Here is a 22,470-nt window from a genome sequence, read left to right on the forward strand (position 1 = left end):
TGAATTAGTGGATGTAAAGCCGAGCTGAGCTTCAGCCGCAGACACCTGTGTCAGCACACCTGTAAAAGTGGCCACACCTCAAATAATGCATAACTTTAAGCCTTAGAACAGGGGTGTCGAACTCCAGGCCTCGAGGGCCGATGTCCTGCAGGTTTTAGATAACACCCTGGGTCAACACACCTGAATCGAATGATCAGTTTATTACCAGGCTTCTGGAGAACTTCAAGATATGTTCAGGAGGTAATTTAGCCATTTAAATCAGCTGTGTTGGATCAAGGACTCATCTAAAACCTGCAGGACACCGGCCCTCGAGGCCTGGAATTTGACACCTGTGCCTCAGAATAATTTAAATTGATTGGTTTTTTTTTTTTTTTTTAAACCCTTCATAACACAAATTTTTGCACTAGGATATAAACCTGTTTATTTTGTTTGTTTTTTTCTGCTTTAAATTTGTTCCTTGTAACTTAATTTTGGGGGGAGTATTCAAGGAACTGCGGTAGTTCTGGCTTCAGTTTCAGTCCCTGAGTTTGAGCATTAAAACCTAGCAAAGCTTATTATATCTCATCATTCAGACATGTTTTTTTTTGTTAACTGCCGTATAAAATATCTGTGGTAGTGAACGTGGTCAGTGCTAACATGTATGTCAATGTTAACAAGCCCCCAGCAAACAGTTTCTCTCACATTACGGTGAGCATGCTGACGTTAGGATATAGCTCAAAGCATGACTTCCTGTACAGGGTTGCCTGCTAAAGCCTACATGATACTCCATTGTGGATGCAGACTGTAGAAGCCCCGACAGCCAAGTAGTCATTCCTGCTATGCTTCTTCGATGTTCGCCAACTGGATCAGATGCATAGTTGGTGCATTCTAATGTAAATTCTCTATTGATGAGTCTTTAAAAAAAGGCTGGCCTTCGAACATCTGCACAGACCCTTGAACTCCCTGTTTGATGGCTAAGTTTGCATCACTGAGACCCAAGTGCAGCTGAGCAGACTCGCGGACACGGAAAGTATATAACCACAGCCTAATCCAGTAGCAGCTGTAAAATGCTATATGAAAACCTTTCTGCCTTCTTCTCCTCAGGTTAATAGGGTCTTGAAACCTATATTGGATTTTTTTCTGGTGTACACTTTATAAGGTCCTACTCTGCCTCCATTCATTGTACCATTCAAATATCATTCAACTATTCCAATACAGTTGAGCCTCTCCCCTTGGGCTTACAGGCTACCATGAATGGTGTCAAATTTTCACATTGAATTTGTCATTGCTTTTGTTGCAGCATGTATTCACATGAGGAGCGGATAAGTGGTTCAGAAGAATATTGGTTTGGTCAGCTTTGGCCATTTATTTGGCTGAGACGGCAGCTCTGCAGTGGCTGAGTGGCAGCAGCGTCAGTCTTTTGTGAGCGCGGCGCATTGACTGACAGGCACCGCTGATTGGAATTGACGTGGCGACGAGATGTGTGTCAGTACTCTGACTGCTCATCTCACCGGGCACCCAGAGATGGCTGCAGCCACCGCCATGCTGCCACCACCGCTCCAAGATGGGTGTCACCATGATTAAATCTGCCCTCAAACACAGGCTGAATGAGAGCAACTTGATGTATATGTGTGTGTGTGTGTGTGTACGTGGGAGTGCATGTGTGGGTGTACACGGGTCCCTCAATGTCCAGACTGTATTGCAATAGTGTTTACCTCTGACTCTCTCCTCCACCCACTCATCAGTCACTCCTCACCAACTCATCTCTGCGCTCCCGCCTCTCCTGTGAACCTACTCTCAAAGCAAAACAACCGCCTGCAGTGACAGCTGCACAAGTGCTGGGCCTGCATGGCTAAGATCAGATCTCTTTCCTGCTTCTGAGGAGAAAATGATGATAGTTTTCTCTTCTTTTTTTTTTTGCATTTGTTTTCGTTTTAACATACAGATCACATAAAAGAAACTGAAAGCAGATAACTCACAGGTTTCCTCCGTGAATTGTCTTTTACAATCGAAATTTTGCTGTGTTTCACAGAGGCATTCCCGTGACCAGTCAGTCATTAAAAAGTCATCTTGAAATTATTTTAACTCTTTTGACCTTTATTTAAGGTTATTTATTTTATTTATTTATTTATTTATTTAAGGCTATAAATTACCGAGTGAGATGCTGAATAATTTTGCTGTAAATGATGATTTACAGATGAAGGACCCACTGACCAGGAAATCCGCACAGGTGCTGATGTCTGAAATAACAATTTGGCTGATGGATGATAACAATATTTTTTTTGTTTACCAGTTTTTGGTTATTTATTTATTTATTCATTTTTTTGGCGCTAGGGAAACAAAGAAATTTTGCATTGAAGCCACTATGAGATACTTTATCAAAGTAATTTTACTCAGGACAGGTCAGAATGAATGTTGTTTATAGGGATGCACCGCTGGGTATCTCTATAAACAACATGCATAGCACAGATAATTATCAGCCACAGCCACGGGTAAATGTCACCTTATTTCCAGAGTGGCAGTCAACAAGTGCACCCCTAAAATAGTATTACCTGCAGACTGGGAGAAGTCAGTCCACTAAAACCAATGTTTGGAAATGTAAAAAAAAATCAAACAATCACTGGGGGTTATATACTGAATATATGTTATAGAAATGTATCTCAGGAAAGAACAATAACGATCGTATTTTGGCTTATCTCCTGTATCAGCTCCAAGGAGCGAATATTTGTCACATATCCAGCAGATTCTTCCGGAAATTCTGGTGACAAGTGGTGCTGTGGTGGTAGTGGGCTTCCCACTGTTTTGTTCTAATAAGCATGGAGCGGGACCGGGGTTGTTGTGACATCCTGTCAGCCTGTGGGCTGGACTGGAGCTCAGTGAGCAGCACAGTAGGATGGACTCCCTCTGATTGTGCGCTGACCTTTGCATCATGGGGAAGATGACAGGTAATTTAGAGGCCTCAGGGACTGCGGAACCATACATTTTCTGTCCCCAAACCACCCCCAGCGACGACCACATTCACCTTGAGATGGAGGCGGCGCATCCGTGAATACACACATGCACACACTAACTCAGAGAGAATGAAATGGCACGCTGCTCACACGGAGGCACAGATGCATATGCAGACATGCTCCAAGCATTCACACATTTATTTGCACACTCTCCGCGTTGACACCCGCCCAACACCCCCATCATTGTCGCACACTCTAATCACCTGCATCATCACAACCCATCCTCAAACAACCAAATCACAGGGGGTGGCAAACTGGTAAGGCAGAGGGGGGAAACGATGATTTAGTGTGATAATTGCATAATCACCAGTTGTGATAATTGTAATTGATGACTGCATAATTGCTAATTGCGCTCTTTATGGGAACCTCTCTTTTCTGTTGTCTCTCTGTCTCTCTCTCTCAGCATTGCTCAGTAGCCCTTCATGCTGCCTCCTCTACTTCATTCTTGACTTGTTCTCCTTTATTTATTCCTCTCTCTTCAGCACATGCTAGCTATTTCTCACATACACACATAGACACTCACTAGTGGGCACTGTAAGTATTCTCAAAGGCTTATCAGTAAGTATTTCCCAGCAGCCTTGTCCCAGAGGCTGTGCTCTGCCCACTCCGCTGCTGCGTGAAGAGTTATGGAGAAGCGTTAACAGGTTTCCTTTGTCTCTCTTTTGCTGCTCTGCCTCAGGCTTTATTCCTCTTTGGAAAATCAACCTGCGGCCAAGCCCATTCCCTTGGTAGCCATATCCTTAATCATGAAATGGGTGAAAACAAAGAAAGAAATGTGAGCCAAACCCAGGGCAAGAGCCATATCACACAGCCAAAAGAGGAGAAGTGATTTGGTAGTTATAGACCTACCTTGAGCTGCACCTGTTCTTACAGGTCCTGATTTTTGGCAAGCTGTTGTCATCCTGAGACCAACAACACGCCCGGAATAACTGCCTCAGACCAAAAAAAAAAGAAAAGAAGAAGGATTAAGAAAAACAAGCTATCCGGTACTTAAGAGCAGTGTGAAGGTTTTTTTCTCCACACTGCTGCTACAGCTTCACTAATATCATGATATTATAAAAGCACAAGTTTGGACAGTGTGTGTGTGTGTTAACATAATGCCAAGGAGGAAAACATCAGTTTAAATAAGCAACTGTGGCTGCCATTCAAAATCTTGGAAGGGTTATAAGGCCATTTCCAGACAGGTTGCAGTCCTGGGCACCTGCAATGAGAGATGATTCACAAGTGCTAAACCTTCAAGGCAGATGCCAATCTTTACAGGAGTGAATGTTCCAGCAAATTCGCCCCAAGATTAAACCGTGCAGTGCTGAGAGAAACTAAATAAACCCCGAACATTACATCTCACACTTACATCTCAGGCCTCGGTTAGCGTTTTAAAATTCATAACATTAAAATTAAAAAGAGGATGAACAATTATGGCTTTGTGCCTAGTAGTCGTAGCAGCTACTTTTGGCTGTTCCCTTAATCACAATTGGTGACCACAGCTGTAGCTCCCTGCATATCTGGCAGATTTTTATGCCAGCTTCACTTCCTGATGTGTCCCCCAAGAGATTTGTCTGCTCCCAGGATTGAATCGGGGTATTTAACTTGTTAGGCAAATGCGTAAATCATACACTACGGAACCACTTGCCAGGAGAAAGTCTCTTCTCACTAAAACAACATGGCATCATATCTTAGGTTTGTAAAGTTGCATTTGAACAAACCATGACACTTCTGGAAAAATGTCCTTCAGACAAACGTGACAGACAAAGTGGAGATGTTCGGCTTTAATGCACAGTTCTAGGTTTGGTGAAAAGAACATGCAGAATATTAGCACAAAGGGCTCATACCAACTGCCAACCACAGTGGTGATGTGGTGATAATTTGGGCTTGTTTGGCAGCAAAGAAACTGGGCACCTTGCAGTCACTGAGTCCACCATGAACTTGTCTGTATACCAACGTATTCTTGGGTCAAATGTAAGCCATCTGTCTGACAGATAGAGCTTGGCTGAAAGTAGGTTATGCAACAGGACAACAGCAGCAAAATAAAAGAATCAAGATGATCTCCACAGCATTTTAGCGTTGGTAAAATTAAACAGAAAAGGGTTCCTTCAAGCTCCAAAAAGTTGATTCTGTTCATCTGGATGTGGCGTTTTCAGTGGAGGAAACGTTTCGTCACTCATCCAAGTCTCAGCTGATTGCAGGTTTCCCCAATCTTATAAACAGTACATTTGCATAATGATTGAAACTAGCACCACTGATGAACAATGGGCTGTGAGGTCAGCTTTTTGATTAATATGCAAATTGTCATGACCATCGATCAACAACCATTTCTTCAAGTTTGGGTTAGCTAACAAAGCAGAAACTTAGCTGTATTATTCATGTTTATACTTCTAACCTTTCTCAAATGTCCTAATGCATTCCTAAACATAGCAAGTTATCCATAATACTGGTGTGTTTGTCGCTATCCAGGAGTTCAGGATAGTCTTGGACAGGTTTTTCTGGTAATATTTGCCTAGCTCACCTGTGTTTTCATGGTATAACAATGCAAATGCAAGAAGCAATTCCACATTTTAGTGTCATCAAAGATTAGTCAACGTAATAATACTGTAGTAGCAGACTGTGAACTAAAGCTGGCACTGGATCTTTGTGATGTCATCATAAACACTGATCGGCTGAGGTACTTGTGATCCCAGGGGTATCATACAAATGCTGGTCCCTGTGCACCAGCTCCATATGCTGATATCAGTTAGACTTGTGGCTCGAAAAGCCCACGTGCTTGACTGGAGGTGGATTATCGTGGTCCTGAGGATGACTCTGTGATTATGCACAACACCTCAAAGTGCTTTGAGGAAAGGTAGATTTGTGTGGGGGTGTCTTTACGCAGAGCGGACACTAACTTGAGAAGGCATCAGACGGGCGTGTGATTGATGTCTTTGCTAGCGTCTGTAGGCAGGTTAATGGTGTGATTGTGAAGGTAATCTTCGTGTTCTCTCATTAAAGGATGATGGAGGGCCAGCAGACCCTGGAAGATGGAGCCTTGGCTGGTGCCTTCACAAGGAGCTCGGGCTTTTTACATATGCAGTTGGGAGTCTCATTTGATGTATATGCTTTGAGGAAGGCACGCCAGCCAGCAGACTGTCAGTGAAAAGTTGATGACTAGCTGTGGGATCAGCCACCCTGCTGTAGTGGCCATGTAGATGAGGTGTAAGCTCAGGTTGGTGATAGTTTGTCTTGGTGTCACAGAGTGGTGTTGTTGGTTTGCTCATTGTCACGCTGAAGAGAGGAGAAGGAGACTTTTTAGTTACTGCCTCAAAAACAAGCTCTGGGTCACCAAACTGCTCCTCCTCGGGAAGCAAGCATAAAAACAGTGTCTCATCATTGGGAATAAAGCCCGCCTCAGCTGAAGCAGCTCAGTTGTTGATGTACTCATAAGCAAAAGATAAAGCCGGAACGTTATTTATGGTGCCATTGAGCTTCACGCATTTTCACTGTTTGTGCACCAACATGCCAACATTAATGTCATGTTCCAAAGGGACAGGGGAGACGGGTGACTGGGGGAGGATGGGGGCAAATGGAGGGTGGTGGGAGGGTTAAATATGGGTAGAGCTGAGTGAAACAGAACAGCATAGTGTAGCAGGCAGCTGACTGAGAGCGGCAGACTATTGCATCTGTATTGATTGGGCTCCAGCCTTTTCCATTTTCCATGAACTCCTCGGAGCTGCTCCAAGTGGGAGTGATGGGGGGATTTGCCTGATCTTTATGATATTTCTTTAAACATGATGCTGTCGTTATGCCTCCCTGGGGAAGACACCAGCCATTTCCAGTAAATCAAAGGCTCTGCGTCCCTCGCTGTTTTCCACACACCTTATTTATAACCCCACTAAACCGCCCCCAACACATTGCCACCATTCTCATAAGTGTTTTCTGCCTTTGCAAAATGAATGTTTTTTCTTTTCTTTTTTTTCCTTCGAGTGCAGCCGTACTGATGAGGAGGGGCTTAGCCATACTGCACACTTGACCCACTGTTGTGGAGTCCATTGAGCCAATTCAAGTCTGTAATCAACAGTGACAGAAATGACACGGACAATAGATGACAATAATTTGAATTCTATCTGCTTTTGGAGTGGGGGGCCATTTGAACAAGCCTGATCTGATTTACTGTTGCATGAGGACATGGAGAGGCAGATTCTGACTTACGAAAACAGGCCTGAGGTCTTAGCGGGAGCTGGGAGCAGAGTAACCCACATACCCACTAGTGCAGGTGCCCTCTCCATGGGGCCAGGTGGTAGCTAATTCACTTTCTTTGTCCCTCCTAATGAATCGTTAATTGGTTTGCATCACCCGCAGCGCCAAGGATAGCAGGTGCTGAGTGCTGCTGGTGATGGAGGCCACTGGCAAGTCTCCTCGCACACACCAGCACCTACATTTAACAGGCCAAATGTCACCTCGCAACATGTAGCATCTTGGCAGTGACACAGCAAGGACATGGTCATAGTTTATACCTTGTTTCTCTAGTTGTCGCAGATTATGTACAGTAGAAGCCACGCAGCATTTTTCCGGTATGCACATATAAAAGACAAGCAGAAATGTTTGATTTATCGGCAGGATGCTGTGAGGCTGACCTTTGCTCTCGCTACCATTCATTTATTGCGAGCAATAGGAGAGTTTGCATGCTTTCTGCTCTGTGTAAAAGCGTCAATTTAATGCCTGCAGTGCAAATATTCTGTGCATTGTGAGTTAGTCGTGTGCCAGGATCCTATCAGTCCGTGTTTTCCTTAATGGCATCTTCTCCCCTGCAGGTGGTTGCTCTGAACAAGCGCAGTAAGGAGGCAGAGTCTGCGTTCCTGGGAATCTACAAACAGCTTATCGAGGCCCCAGGTGAGTCTCCCACTAAGACCTGAGATGTGCATCTTCACAAACAACAGCAGTGGCAGCAGCATAAACACCGGCGTTACTCCTAGAATTATGTCTCTCCCTTCCAAGATCCCTCCCCAGAGATCAATTCCCTATCACTGGACCAGGCCTCTAAGTGTACACGCAGAGACATATCATGCATATGTGAAGAAAAAAAGTAATTTTCTTACCATAGATAGATATGGTGGAACAGTATATGATACAAGATGCATAAAACCCTATAGCCTGTGGCTCTTATCTGTTTTTCAAAGTCTACGCTCTCAGAGCGGTTTCCAAAACTCTGCGTGAGGCCACTTCAAAACCCAGCACTGGTCCTTGAGTGTAGCCTGGCTGAGGAGCGAACACATCCTTGAGGAGCTTTGCTGTTGATTGTGGAGGGCCAATTAAAATCCCAACTGAAGTCTGGCTCTGTGCGGAACGCGGGTCTGATGAGGCCAATGGGGGGAAAAAGGGGGGAAAGACAGTAAGTAAGAGCAGAGGAAAGACATATTGCATGTTTATTTAGTTGTTATTTCAATGCCACGCAGGGCACATGTACTGTATTGCTCTTTGTTGCAGGAGACGGCAGCAAAACGCAGCCCAATCTCAGTCTAGATCAGAGAAACACTTGTGGCAGGAGTAGAGAATGCTGTTTACAGATTCAATGAATACAAGATAAAAGTCTGCGTCAGAGAAATAGCGACGGCGGCAACTGACTTTTAAAGGTCTCCATTTTTCCTTGAAGTCCCCTGCTTGATATTGCACCACCACACACATGCACACACCCACACACATACACTCTCACACACTTTGAATGGAGTTATTTCCTTGATAAAGATAGTTTTCTTTGAAGATGTATTCAGTTTGATTTTCTGACCTATACCTTTTATATCGAGGCCTTAATTCAAGCCTAGGAGGGTCTTGTGAGATATATATTGTCAAAAAACTCTCTCAAGTAGCAAATAGAGTCAACTAAGAGTTATGTTATGTTCAAGAACAAAGACTGATAAATTAAAAACAAAAAAAAACAAAAATCAAAGGCTGCTGTCATCCAACACCTGCTGTTAAGAAAAAGCATTTGTTTGCAGGGTAACGACTATCTTTTTTCTATCCGTGTTTCTTTATATCGAGTGTATTTATTCACCCCGCCTGTGGTCATTATATCGAGTATGCAGGAGTAGACATTCCTGTATCAGGTTACATCAGGTGACGTAGCGCAGCCAGCCTCCTACCTCCATTTGACCTTATATTTACAAAGGGAGTCTGTTTCACTGTAGCACTGCGACTCATACAGAGTGAAGCGAGTTGTTTTCACTCTCAGCACTCCGCAAAGGTCAGGGAGTTAGCTATGGTACTGAACACCATGAGGCAGTCATTGCTTGTAACTCCACGGGAGCATGACTTAATACGGTTATAACTACTCAATGAAAACTGTAATAACAGCGTAATGATAACCTTACGTTTAGTGCAACATTGATTTTTTTACTCAGCTGAGCAGCGGTGACAAAATTACAGAATGAAGCTGACAGAAAAACTAAACTTAAAAGTAATTTGTAAGAAGAATTTTCAGAATTTGGATTACATGCTATATGTACTACTAGTATTACTACATTACTCTCAAATAAAGGTGTAGCCTCCTCAGTATTCATTAAAGGTCCTGCTTTTTTACAATCTCAAAAGCATCACTCTCTACACGGCTGTCTGCACTTTTTTACCACAGTGACAGTCACCGTGCTACCCACTGCACTCATGGTGTCACAGCTTTGTGTTTTTTAACTTGTAGGTAAATTGTGACTAGCAATCAAGGTACTAATTGGGGCAAAATGAGAAGAGCACTCGTGAAAAATAATACTATTTAAAAAATAAACAATTGTGAAGTATCTGTCAAATATCAATTCAGGAAAGCTCTGTATGCTCATCTGTTTGTCTGTTATTCACCACAATAACCTTGCCATGGTTGATGCCATTTGGATGACCCGTTTTCATATTTAGATGTATTGCCTTTTGTTATTGCCTGGTCTGTGAGTAGCGCCATACATGCACACAGAGCCATGTTTTTATTTGGCTGTCTTTGTGAGGACAGCCTCTTACCTCTAAGTTTAACAGTTGAACAAAGTGACAAGACTGTACCCGAACCAAATTTGAACTTTCCCTTTAAAATTAAGCTCTTAAAGTTGTCTGGATGCTCCAGCTCGCTGTCTTCCCATTCTGCACAGCTACATTTTTAACAGGCACAGTCACATAACTGTTCTCAGTAACATCTGACACATTTATAGGGCATCTGTAAATTGTAACTGTGACCAAAGGAAGTTAGGTTACACTGAATAAACAGGCTTTTTAAAGGAGAATTAAATAACTTATTTTTTTGCTCCACTTGCCACTCATAAAATATTACATTATCCTGTAATGATGTGGCCAGGGTCTCCATGTCTGTCTGCTAGAATGTCTCACTCTGCAGTTGCCTACTCACTGTCACATGGTGTGGTTTGATCACAGCAGCCAAATCAGTCAGAGCACTGAGTGCTTATGTTTTTGGGCCTTGCAATATCTGCCATCTATGAGAAGGGCCTACAGTATCCTGTACGTGTTTGTCACTGTACATCTTGCTGCTTGTGTCCAAGGTCACCCCTCCACCCCACACACCCCTCCCCGCCCACCTCTCGCTAGAATGGATGACTCCAGGTACACCGGAGGACAGTCATTTGGCTGTGGCCCCACTTCATTTCTCTCTGCCCCTCAAACACAACAGTGAGCTTTCCCACCATTCCCCCAACAAACGCTACAGCTCATGTATTTTTAATCTTTTGACAGATGCAATTATTCTTTACACGCCGTGCTCGTTAATCTTAATGCAGTTATTACTATTCATTGCAGGACGTTTTTCCCCTCCTATTATTTTATTTGAAAGTGCCTCTCCTTCAGTGTGTGTGTGTGTGCACGCTCAGTGTGCGCCGGCACCAAGCCTGTGGTCCAATCAGAGCGGGCCGACAGCGGAGTTAATGAATGCAAGAGGAGAACAAGGAAAGAAGGGGGGAGGGGCCCACGGTGCAGAGGCTCAATAAGTGACCTGTTGTATATGGATATTATTAACATGTGGTCACATATCAGTTATTCACTTTGCCACGCACGCTATCGGCTCCAAAAAGCTGTATCCATTACAGTTGCGAGATTTCAGCGTGATAATGCTGCGGTTTGTTAACGCTCCTGTTCAGATTGCAACAGTAAACTCAGAGCAGAAATAACTTTTTGATGCGAGTGATTGAAGTGATTTTTTTCATCTCCTTTCATGAGGCCCCTAAGCCGAGATGTCAATCCGCTGGAGTGTTTCATTAGCGTTCTATATTTTGATTTGCCTGTGACATCTCCCCATGCTGTGCAGTGTAACTCCTACCCAGTCTGGGGCTTGAAAGAGGCCTGTTAACAGTGTTTCCCTAACAATGTTTATATCACCTCCACATGGTTTTGATCAGCGCACATAAACACCTCCTGATCACTGAATGCTGAAAAACAGTGGCAGCTTCTGCCCGAATTCATCGGTTTCCCAGAGATGCTCCCGACTTCGTCTCTGTCTTCTTCCTCGCCTTCTCTCCTGGAGTGTGCGAGTGCGCGTGCGTGCCTGTTCGAGTGGCGTTTGAACGTGTGCGTTTGTTGCCACCTCTGTGAGAGCAAGGAGGCCCTGTCGCCAGGGGCGTAGCCCTGAGACTGACGCTCCAGGTGTTTGCTCTTCCTTTCCTCCTCGTAGTTCACACACTCATCCCTCAGGATCCACCCCGCTCCCCCTCTCCTTTAGAACACATCGCCTTTTATCTGAGCGGGGAGCTCACTGAGACTTTCTGAAGATTCTGATCTGAATACACCCCTCTAAGTGTGTATGTGTGTCTGTGTTGGGGCCTACGGCGTGTCTGATGTGTGTGTCTATTTATGTGGAAATGTTATGACAACAGCGCTTGCTAGTGGTGACCGCGAGCACTGCAGACGAGAGCCCAGGCACAAGCAGCTTTTTTGCCACATTAAGGCGCGCGTCGTCTTGTGTTAAGAGATGCTTGTAAGTGCCTCACATATTCGCATCAGATTTTTCCCTCGGCTATGAGATTATCTGAATGCAGCACGCTGACCTTAGTAATTCAGAGTCGTTCAGATGCATAAAGAATAGTTGTCCTTCTTCAACCTCCCATATACAAATGCGAGCACCAGCAAGAGAGGCCTGCAAGGCACGGCGAGCTGGCTTTATTGTAATTGTGCAGCTGAGTACCTACAGTCAGGAGGAGAGTGAAGGAGAAGTGCCTTGTGCATTTGTGGCAGTCCTGTTGGAAAATAAGGGCATATAAAAGCTGATGGAAAAATGAAAGCTCTCTGGGCGGGACGAGATTATGCACAAGTGATTAATAAGAGCAGTAATAAACAAAGGCCCAGGAGATGTTTGAGGTGCTTAATAATGCATTATGTTCATAAAAGAGCCGGGGCCTCTCCAACTGATCCCTGTGGAGTAAGAGACCCCAGAGGGACCAGGAGAGTGTGCTCTTAAAAGACAGCAGCGTGTGTGTGTTTGTGTGCATGTGTGTAGGAATGCATGTGTGTGCGTCCGTGTCTAACCAAAGTATTCAAAAAAAAATTTAAACAATAGGCCGGTATATTTGATGAGGTTATATCATTGTGATTTGTCTTACAAGTCTAATAAAACAAGACTGGGAGGTAGGTGGTTTTATCATTGTCACATTTCCAGTGAAGTTTGGTTTGGATGTTATTGGCACATCTTTTTTTTCACTGCAGCATCTCGTGTTAATTTTAAATGCTGTCTAGCTCTACTCTTTGTTCCAAAGCCCCGGTCTTTGTTCTGAGCTTTAAAATGTCTCGGTATTGATGTCATTCCTTCTTCGTCCTTCAGTCTGTCAAACAAAGACGCAGAACGGCAATGAAAAAGAACAGGTTAAAAAGTTTCTCTTTCAGCTTTGTTTTGTTCGTGCACACAAAAGCCTCCGCTTCCCACAATCATATTTTTTCATTCCACCTTCTATCTTTTTTCATTATTTTTTTCATTATTTATTTTTTATTTTAGCGTTTTCTCACTCCTGCCACATCAAGGTAAAGCGAGACTTGGGTTTGCTATCTGAATATCAAATGCTCGTTGGTTTAAAATACGCCACAAAAGGAACAAAGTTATGTTTCTGAATTTGCTGCAAGTGGTTTGTGTTTCTTCTAATCAAAACTAATCCTTGACTGGTTGCGGGAAAGAGGCACCGTTTTATTCGATACATCTTATGTCACGATGCATTGTGTGCGAAGGTGAGAGCGAAGCTTTAGTGTTCTGTCAACCTAGTTTTAATCCTTGACAACAATATTACAGCAGTCTTGCTGTTTGTTGCAGCAGCGTCAGAGCATGTTTATGGACCTTGAAGTCCACTCAGAGGGAAAAAAAAAACAAGACTGTTTTGAATGAAAAGAAAAAACCTTGGAGCACAGCCTTGTAAATTAATTTGTTCGTGTTGTATGATGGGAACACAGCTGGCCTCATTAACATGCGCACAACAAATAATTATAGCTTCTTTTTTTTTCTCTCTCTCTTCAGCCAGCCAATGCTTGGCTAATGGGCTTGCTGGGTTAATTATGTCAGAGCGTAATTACACAGGGCCCAGGGAGACATAATGGTGCACCCTACTGCGCCCACACCGCCTAATGATGGTGTATCGCTGACAGGGCCAAGACGGACCGCCCCGACACACCTGCTTGTCTTGGCGCACGCCACGCTCGTCCACCCCCACCCACCTAGACGCGCAGCCTGAACCTGTGCACCCTCCACCTCCCCCCCGGTGTCACACGCCATCCGCCGAGCCAGGCTCTGACTGCTGGACCGAAGGCTCACCCAGACACAGAGTAGCTGCTTTGAGATGTGTAACCACACAGAAACAGCAGCACAGTGACCACAAGCAAGGAGCTACAGGGTGGTAACCTCATTATCGCTCAGCTAAAGTGATGAAACTCAATATCAACATAGCGAGTGAGGTGGCGTGAAAACTTTAAAAAGTCACGCTAACCTTTTGTTGAGGATCAGTTGGGGTTACATTAATCAAATGGGTATTGTTTATGTAGTTTGGCCTTCTCTTATGTTGGTATTAATTACATTGTAATTTCTAATTAAGGATGCACACACAGCAAGATGAGCGAGACAGCCAGAATGAAAATCTGCAGCATGCCCATGCATCTTCTCTACTTCCAGTTTTCTCACATACAGTTAACGATTAGTGGCAACTTCTCATGGATGCGGACGATTAAGAAAGAAACCATGTACAACATCATCAATAATGTGGCGACATCAGTGTGAAACAGTATTTTATGCTAACCTGTTGTTTTTTTCATACTTATATCTAAGTTTTGCAGAGCACCTGACCTGTTCAGGGTTTAGAATATGGCCTTTACCACAGACTGTATATAAAAGATGGATGTATTCACTGTGAACTTCCCAACACGTTCTCAATCCCAAAGCGTAATATGTTGCGCTAGGTGACAAATCGTCAACATATTACGCTTGCGGACACCCATCACGTCCCTAAATGACGAGATCGGAAAAATTAGAAAACACGAGAACCGTTTGGAATCAATCTACACATGTTCATTCATTTTACTTAAATCGCTTTGGAAAACACTATTTAACGTCATTAAAGTGCTGGTTAAGGTTAGGGATAAGGTTATGGTTAGGGTTAGGGCTGGAATACATGGCTGGAGCGTGTATTACCACGTGTATACCATTATCATTCTACTGGATTTCACCCATAACTCGGCGCATAGCATAACAACAGGGAAGGTCACCTTTCGCGTTCCTCAGGAACACCGCGGGATGTGACAAATTGTCGGGATGTTACGCCTCGGGAGTGAGAATGGGCTGGAACTTCCCCCTTATGTTTTATTGTTTTTCCGAGTCAGAAGTTACCACATGTGGATGAGATGGAGGCGTTCAGCAAGTCGCATTCATAGCCTTTATGGGTGGATGCCAAATTTTTGTTTGGCATATAAAAAATTCTGTCATTTCACACACCAAAATTGGCTAATCGTGCAGTTAAGCTCATAGCCAGTCAGTGATATTTAAAACTAAAATTTAAAATTGCACTTGAAAATGCTCCAAAAGGCATCAACAGCACAGACGATGAGAGACCAAGTCCAGGGACTTCAGGTCATGCCAGACAGATGTCTAGCAGCTGCCATCTGTCACTCAAAAATGGCCTTTTAGCCATAAATAATATTTTTAGAAGTTTAAATAATGAATGCATAAATAATTCACCCTGGTGCATCTGTCATCTACTTGGAGACTAACACAATATTATGTATATTTCACTTGTAAAGTTGGGTATTTTAACATGGTAGTTGATGTGGAGTGACTTACTTTTGGGGCAAACCTGAAGTTGTCATTTGAGGAACTGCAGTTTTTGATACCTGGAAGTTTCTGCTGTTCTTACTGTTTTGACAGTTTGCATATAATGAAATTTACAAAACTCTTTTTAAAAATGTCTTGATGTTAACTAAAAAAGGGGTTGACTGGATCAAGAAACACAAGAAGTCAGACAGGCCGACATATTATTACCAGCCTCCCTTATTTAGAAGAGGAATAAAATCTCACTCTGTTCAGTGGCTGCGATTTCAGTGGTTGCACACATGGACCTATATTAACCAGAGAAAACGATGCATTAAATGTCCTGTGATTTATTAGCTGAAACGACCCGCCGTTGCCCAGTCACTTACCACGACCTGAGAGCGCACATCCAATCATCCATAATTAAGATAAGGGATGAATTAAATGGAAGCATTTATTTGGGCAGACTCTGGTGTGACTCGCACAAAGTACATAATGCCTCATCAGCTGCATTATATTTCTTGATTGGCGGGATTGTGAACTTTAAGGTTAGTGTTGAATTCCTCTCCAATTCCAGTTTTTTAATGGTGGATTTAGGACCAGAGCTGCTCTAAGAAGAACCTCCATCAATTAGTAGCTCTATTTTCCAAAGTTAGCCGCAGTCTTACTGGACTCTCCTTGAGTAACTGTAGATCCGAGCCCCTTCGAGAATATCCTCTCTGCTCTACTTTGATGGGGGTTAATTTTGTATACAGACTTAAGTTATATCCCTTCACTTTAAATTTGACTTTACTTTACTCCCCTGCCACTGATTGATAATCCTGGCTTGTCCATGCGTGAAAGATCCCTTACTATAATCTCTGTCCTTTGATCATTAAAAGTTGAAAGGATATATGGGAAAGAGGCTGATAAAGTGATTTCTGTGACAGTGGGTCGATGGAATAGCAGTGCTTTAAGTCATCCTGTTTGTCTTAGAAGAGCTGTGCTCTTAATAGTGATGTCCCTCGTGACTGATGCAATATCTCTACAGTTGGTGTAACAATGAATGCAGACAATGTTTGACTGTAAACGGTCCTGGGAAAAATAGCTCAATCAATTAAATGGCCCAAAATGTTTGTCTGATGAAAATGCAGATATGGCGAGCTGCAATGTTCGAGCAGGATTTCAACAAATTGCACGTTGCAGAAGTTTTCGGCTCTTTGATGAGCGTTTATTATTTCGTGGCCTGCTGGTTCAGAGTTTGCATTCTCTCGGTGGCATCTGGCAAAGTTTAAACGTCTGTGGCTCCAACTTCTTATGAAAAGTCACTTCAGTCAGTGCCCATACTGAAGAAGGGATCCAATTGGGTTCCACACAGAAGTCTAAGATGAGTGGATGAAAGCTGTGGGAGAAAAGTTTGTGCAGCAAAGCAGCGATTTTCCTCCTCTTTTAGAGTTTTGAAGGGCTGCGGTGTGTCTGTGCATCTGCATGTGTGTGTGTGTGTGTGGGTGAGTGTGAGTGTGAATGTGTGCGCGTGGCTCTTGCCTCCCCCCCCCCCCCCCCACTTGTCAAGGAGCTCCCCTGAGCTTCCTTCTCTGTGCTTTGGCACTAGAAGTCACCTCCTTTGGTGTTCGGCAGGCAGGTACACAACAGGAGCAGCTCTCTCTCTCTGAGCTGTTGAACTTTTCGGGAGGGGAAAAAAGGGAAGGGGAAGATTAAAAACAGCCCTGTGATGTGGAGTGCCGAGCTGCCTCCTGAGAATTCCTGGCATAATAATTTAAATGATCAAATGATACAGAGGAGACTTGTTAGCTGAGAAACAGCCTCCTAGTTGGCCCCATGGGCCTGGTGCTGCCGCGCATGCATTGCAAAACAGCTCCTCTGTTGTGCTAAAGAATCCCGCTTTTTTTTTAACCTCCTTTTCAGGAGCAGAGTTTTTCTACACTTTGCCTAGGTGTATACATGGGACTTAAGTCTCTGTCACATATTCATTGTAATCTCTCTCTTTTTTTTTGTCGTCTTTGCCATTCATCAGCATGTGAGAGGACTCATTAGATTAGATTTTTGAACATGTGAAGGGTCGGAACAGCACTTGTGTCATTAGGTCCAGGCTGTGAAATTTTCAAAGGCGGCTGAGTGGGGAAAGTCTGAGAGTCACTCTTTGGAAACAAGTCTCAGCGGAATAGCCTGCTTCTGTTTAAAGTGCGAAGCAGAAAACTCTGTAATGTGCTTCACAGACAGTGCACACAGTTAAACAGCTATTTTGCCTTTTTTGAAAAGTAGAAGTGTATGGGTATCATGTGAATCTCAGTTGTTCTTCCTGCACAGATTTGTTTGCGCGTGTTTCCACAGATCCCGCTCCTGTGCTGGAGGCCTCACATTCCCTGGAGGAAAGACTGCAGCAGCTTCAGAGTTCAGCCCCAGACAGCGAGGCCCTGGTACGAGAGATCAGTGGGCACTGGAAGAAACACCTGGAGTGCCTTGAAAAGACAGGTCAGCCTCAAATCATCTACATTAAGCGGCTGCTGCAGTACGTGTCTGCAGGTATACGAAGCTTCATTAAAATACACCTGGTGTTGAAATATATCTGAGTATCGGAGGAAGTGTGTACAAGCAACATCGTTAAATAAATAAACTGTCGTGTTTTATTTCTGAGCCCTCACTTTACCAACTCATGGCTCTTCATTTACACAGAGCCCGCAGAGGACGATCAGGCAATCTCAGACACAGCAGTGAATAAAGAGGCCCCAGAATCCAGCCCTCCAGCCTCCCTGATGACCCCAAACAGCACCCCGGCTCCTGGGGCCCCAGACTCCCCACAGCAGAACCACCGGGATCGTGCTAATGATGGCGGGTGAGAGCTAGTTTTTAATTTATAAAAATAATAAATTGTCGTTATAACCTGTGCACACGATGGTTTGTAATTCTTAAAGAAATATGTAATTGAAGATTATATTATATTTTCCAGCTCATGCTGACTTTAAACTGACTTTATTATTCTCATGTAGAGGTTTGTTATTTTGGGAATCTGCTTGAATACTTCCATCTTACACAGCTGCACCTTTTCTCACCCTGTCTGAAATACACCTTTTTAGCTCCCATCCCTTTTTCACAGGTAGCTCCACATATTTGATTTGTCAGACTTTTACCCCAAAGTATTTCTAGTACTTCCAGAAATGAACCAGTCTATTCTTTTTGCTGTTTTTGAGGCAAGACTGTTGACTGCTAACAAATCCATTTTGGCTTCTGTGCCTTCTAACATTGTCTCTGGGTGATAATTTTAAACATGAATGTAGACAATATCACTACACAGTCATTTCTGTGACTTATGTGAAGCCATTTGCGGTTTAAAAAATGACTCTAATGGCTGTGTTTTCACCACATAATGCTGCAGAAACATAAAAATATGTTCATACACCTTACATACAAATAATGTAAATTTGGCTGTATAAAAATATAGTGTATGTGAGCCCAGCGAGTGGGAGAGAAGCAAACAGATGGTAAAATTACACAGGGATTTTTCTTTTATGGTGGGGATATTACCGTCAGAACTAAAAGTTATATACTGGGTCTTCAGTTCCTCAGATGTTGGGAATACATGAAAATGTTTGGGTCCACTCCTGCAGCACACAGCGGAACATTTTGTGTACCTTGCTAACATATTTTAAAATTAGCACAAGCAGCTCTAGCATGGCGGTAATGGGAGGCAGCTGACTGCATCTGAACTTTTTAAGGCAGCTGCTCGTTCTTTATCTGAAAGTTTGAAAAATTAGTTACTCTAAGGGTATCATGTTAGCATGCTGCATAGTGAAATGGATAGTGAACAGAAGAAAAGCCTGGTAGTACACTAGCAGTGTTTCCAGATTGGGATGGACTACCCTGTATACTGGAAAACTTTTTATAGTGGGCAAAAACAAACAACGCAGTAAAACGGGCAAAAGAATGTGGCCAGGCTTTATCTACATGCATCAAATGTGGCCCAAAACACGTCAGCATTTCAGTAATTTAAAGCATTTTCCCTTTGCTCTACTTGGTTTTGATTAACATTAAAAGTGCGCATTAACGTATGGCCATGATGTAGGCAGGAACTGACAAGAGTTTCTTTTCTCAGGGAGGAGGAGGAGAGCGCTGATGTTAGCATGGCTGACAGACTATCAGAGGCCGAGGAGAAGATCAAAGTTCTGCATTCATGTAAGTGGTTTAAACACTGGCATGTGCTGTAGCTGTTAGATTTAATATCAACCCATTAAAGAACCATTGCTTGTCTAATTGCAGTATGGTGCCCCCTGCTGCAACACTGCTCCCCGATTGGTGCTCGTGTTTACATAAATAAAAATGAGAAGTTGATATATCTTGTCAGTGTAAGTTGTCAGCTGTTAACTTATAACAAGCTGTGTTTTGAATCTGGAATGGATATTGATCCATCCTGAAATTGGACCTGTACAATGTAGCTTTAAGGTAAAAGTTCATGTGTCTTTTTTTTCTTCTTTTAACATGAATTTCTGACTCCCCCCTGTGTGTTTCTCATTAGCTTTGAACACTGCACAGACAGAGCTGCTGGAGCTGCGGTGTAAATACAACCAGGAGATGACGAACAAGTAAGAGTCTGCCTCTCATCTCACGTTTTCTGTTTACTTTGGCACACATTTCCAAATTTCAGAGGTTTTTCCCCGCTCCCTCCCACAGTCGTGACGGCTGCACGCCAGCATCACCGTAGCATTTCGAGTGCTCAAGCCGCTCTTATTTTACCTACATAAACTCACGTCCAGTGTAGAGCTGAGGAATGCCATTGTAAAAGCAGAGAGTGAGAGTGACTCAGCCACTAATGCAGGTCGATGAGAGAGGTCTGTGTTTGCTTTCACTGGCAGCTGGGCCTTGACAGCCCTCAAGAAGAATTGCTTCATTTAAAGATTGCTTCAGAAAACACTCTACCTTGTCCTGGTCTTTGAGCGCAATGTATCCACCACACGGCTGAAATGAATCTGAGCTTGTATGAAGGATGTCGATAGACATTCAAAGTAAACACTCCTTTGTTTGGGTTGTGCTCTAGAGCACAGTCAGCCGCTGCTAATGGATTTTCTCCCAGGCTTAATCCTTGGCGCAATTGAACTGATGTCTCCAGACCCGCTGCCATCCATTTTGTCGGATTGGACACATTTTCAGTTTGGCCTTACCTTTTTGCAAAGAGCTGCGATGTGAAAGAGCATCTCTGTCATGTAGTTTGTCATACTGTGTGTGCGTGTTGCCCCGGTCGCATTCCTCAAGGCCGACAGTAGCAGCAGCGACTCCGCAGCTCAAGCTGCAGCTATCCCGCCCTGACCCCAAGCGTCTGAGCGCCGGGCCGGGCCTCTATTAGTCTCACTGACTGTTTCCTCGGTGCTGATAAGAAAAACTATTTGTCTGCCTCGGCTTGAGTAGCTGAACAGGTAATCAATACAAAACATTTTCCGTAGTGCACAAGTTCATTAAACGTAGAACTGACACCTGTTAGTGTTTTCTGTCAGGAGGACGCCATCTATACAGGCCTTATTGGGCATGCCCATGACCCTTTAAAACTGGGGCTGCACCAACTGCAAGAACGGGATTGGTCGGAGGCATCATCTGACAGATAGCTGCACTACAGCCACGTTCACGCATGCATTGCATTCCTGAACTTTGCTCATACATACCTGACAGAAGTGCATGTGAGAATGTAGATGTCCAATCAGACATTTGCATTCATACCTGCACCAGCTTGATTCTCTTGCAAAGCCACATCGTGTTGATGAGTGAATAGAGCAGCTTATCTCCTGGTGCATTTATTAGTAGTGCATGGATGCCATGTGTCCTGCCTCCTGCACGCTCAAGCCACAAGTCTAGCTCCTCTAAACTTTGCAGAAGTGTGCACCACATAGGAGAGAGAGAGCAGCTGTTCTCTCAAAATTGTCAAGTTCATTTGTCTTAATGTCTTATGCACAAGTATTGAAAGATTGTATTTGTGCGTTCTTGTGATCCCATTGGATTAATAATTTTTCAGGTAATCACAGCTTTTGATGTGAGACAATGGAGCAGATAGGCGCAAACATGAAAGATAATGAGGGTTTGGCTGAATATAGTTAGTTTAATAAGGATTTAAAAAGTCTGATGTGTTCTTTGAACAGTTTTATTTCCTTTGGTTAAAAAGGACTGCTGTGTCCCGAAACTTGAGAAACCTATGTGCATATTTAAATCAATCACAGCGTTCTCGTTAATTCATCCTTATCTACCTTTTGAAAATCTGATCCCATGTGTGCAAAATGAAACTGTTGAACTTCAAACACACCTCATGAATGATCCTGCTGAGCTTCTGTTTAAATTAGACTTCTCTGATTGTTAGATGTATGGAGGCTGGAAGTTCAGCCTCAAGAGTTCTGAGGGGAAAAAAACACGATTCGTGTATGCATCCGCTCGCTCGGCCGCTGACGTTGTGCCATCAGAACTGTTCTTGGGGTATCTAGGATTATTAATGACCTGGGTTTACATAGACACCGGTTACACCTGGTGGATTAAAAAAAATCCATTATATTGAGAATATTTCCATGATTTTGAGGGAATAAACAGTTCGGGAGTTAATTTTTTGTTATTGTGGACTTTGCTTTGAAAATATGTCTCTCAAATTATAATTGATAGTTTTTTTTAATGCTTGGTAACATATTAGCTGTAGGGGGTGGGAATTTAAACTCACTTTTTCCAAAATCCCAGCTGAGTTTCTAATTTGAGGTACTGAAATGCCAGAATACAGACAGTGATAAAACTCAATTGCCAGTTCATTAGGGACTTTTAGCCTCTAGTGTGTTGAACAGTTTTTTTCCCCAAATATTCTGTGCATAATGATTTATGTGTAGTAAATGTTAGAACGTCGTTTTGAGTATAAAGTATATGTGTGAAACAAAACTCTGCAAAACTCTATTATGCATTTCCTGTTGTTGGTGAGTATTTGGTTATAGGGCCATAGCTTTCCTGAAATATGACTGTCACGCTACAGATTTTTTTTCGTGTGCAGCAGAATGTGTAATAGCAGTTGGTTTTGTTGTTTTGTTTATTTGAAACTGAAAATATGTCGCCAGTAAACCTTCTCTGTCTGGATGTGCATGTGCTGCAGGGCGGAGGAGGTCGACGGCATCATGGCGAATCTTGAGAAAGCAAACCAGGTGAGTTCGGTCTTCCTGTGCACTCCTCTGATTGAGATGCTCCTTCATTAAGGTAATCACTCCTGTAATCAAGCCTCGGCTTTAATTAGGCACCCTCCGCCCTGTGCCCCCCCCA

General features: G+C 43.3%; 1 protein-coding gene across 3 annotated transcripts in view; it reads left to right on the forward strand.

Annotated features, from left to right (window-relative positions):
- cux2b (cut-like homeobox 2b) overlaps positions 1-22,470 on the forward strand; it is a 95,656-nt gene that overhangs the window by 57,396 nt on the left and 15,790 nt on the right. For all 3 annotated transcript variants that reach the window (XM_004567330.3, XM_004567331.4, XM_004567332.3), the window contains 6 exons: positions 7,772-7,850; positions 17,539-17,679; positions 17,881-18,040; positions 19,298-19,377; positions 19,718-19,784; positions 22,307-22,355. In XM_004567330.3, coding sequence (XP_004567387.1) covers positions 7,772-7,850; positions 17,539-17,679; positions 17,881-18,040; positions 19,298-19,377; positions 19,718-19,784; positions 22,307-22,355 — 576 coding nt within the window. The remainder of the gene's footprint in view (positions 1-7,771; positions 7,851-17,538; positions 17,680-17,880; positions 18,041-19,297; positions 19,378-19,717; positions 19,785-22,306; positions 22,356-22,470) is intronic.

The sequence above is a fragment of the Maylandia zebra genome, linkage group LG12 (assembly GCF_041146795.1).
Source record: "Maylandia zebra isolate NMK-2024a linkage group LG12, Mzebra_GT3a, whole genome shotgun sequence".
Classification (NCBI taxonomy): domain Eukaryota; kingdom Metazoa; phylum Chordata; class Actinopteri; order Cichliformes; family Cichlidae; genus Maylandia; species Maylandia zebra.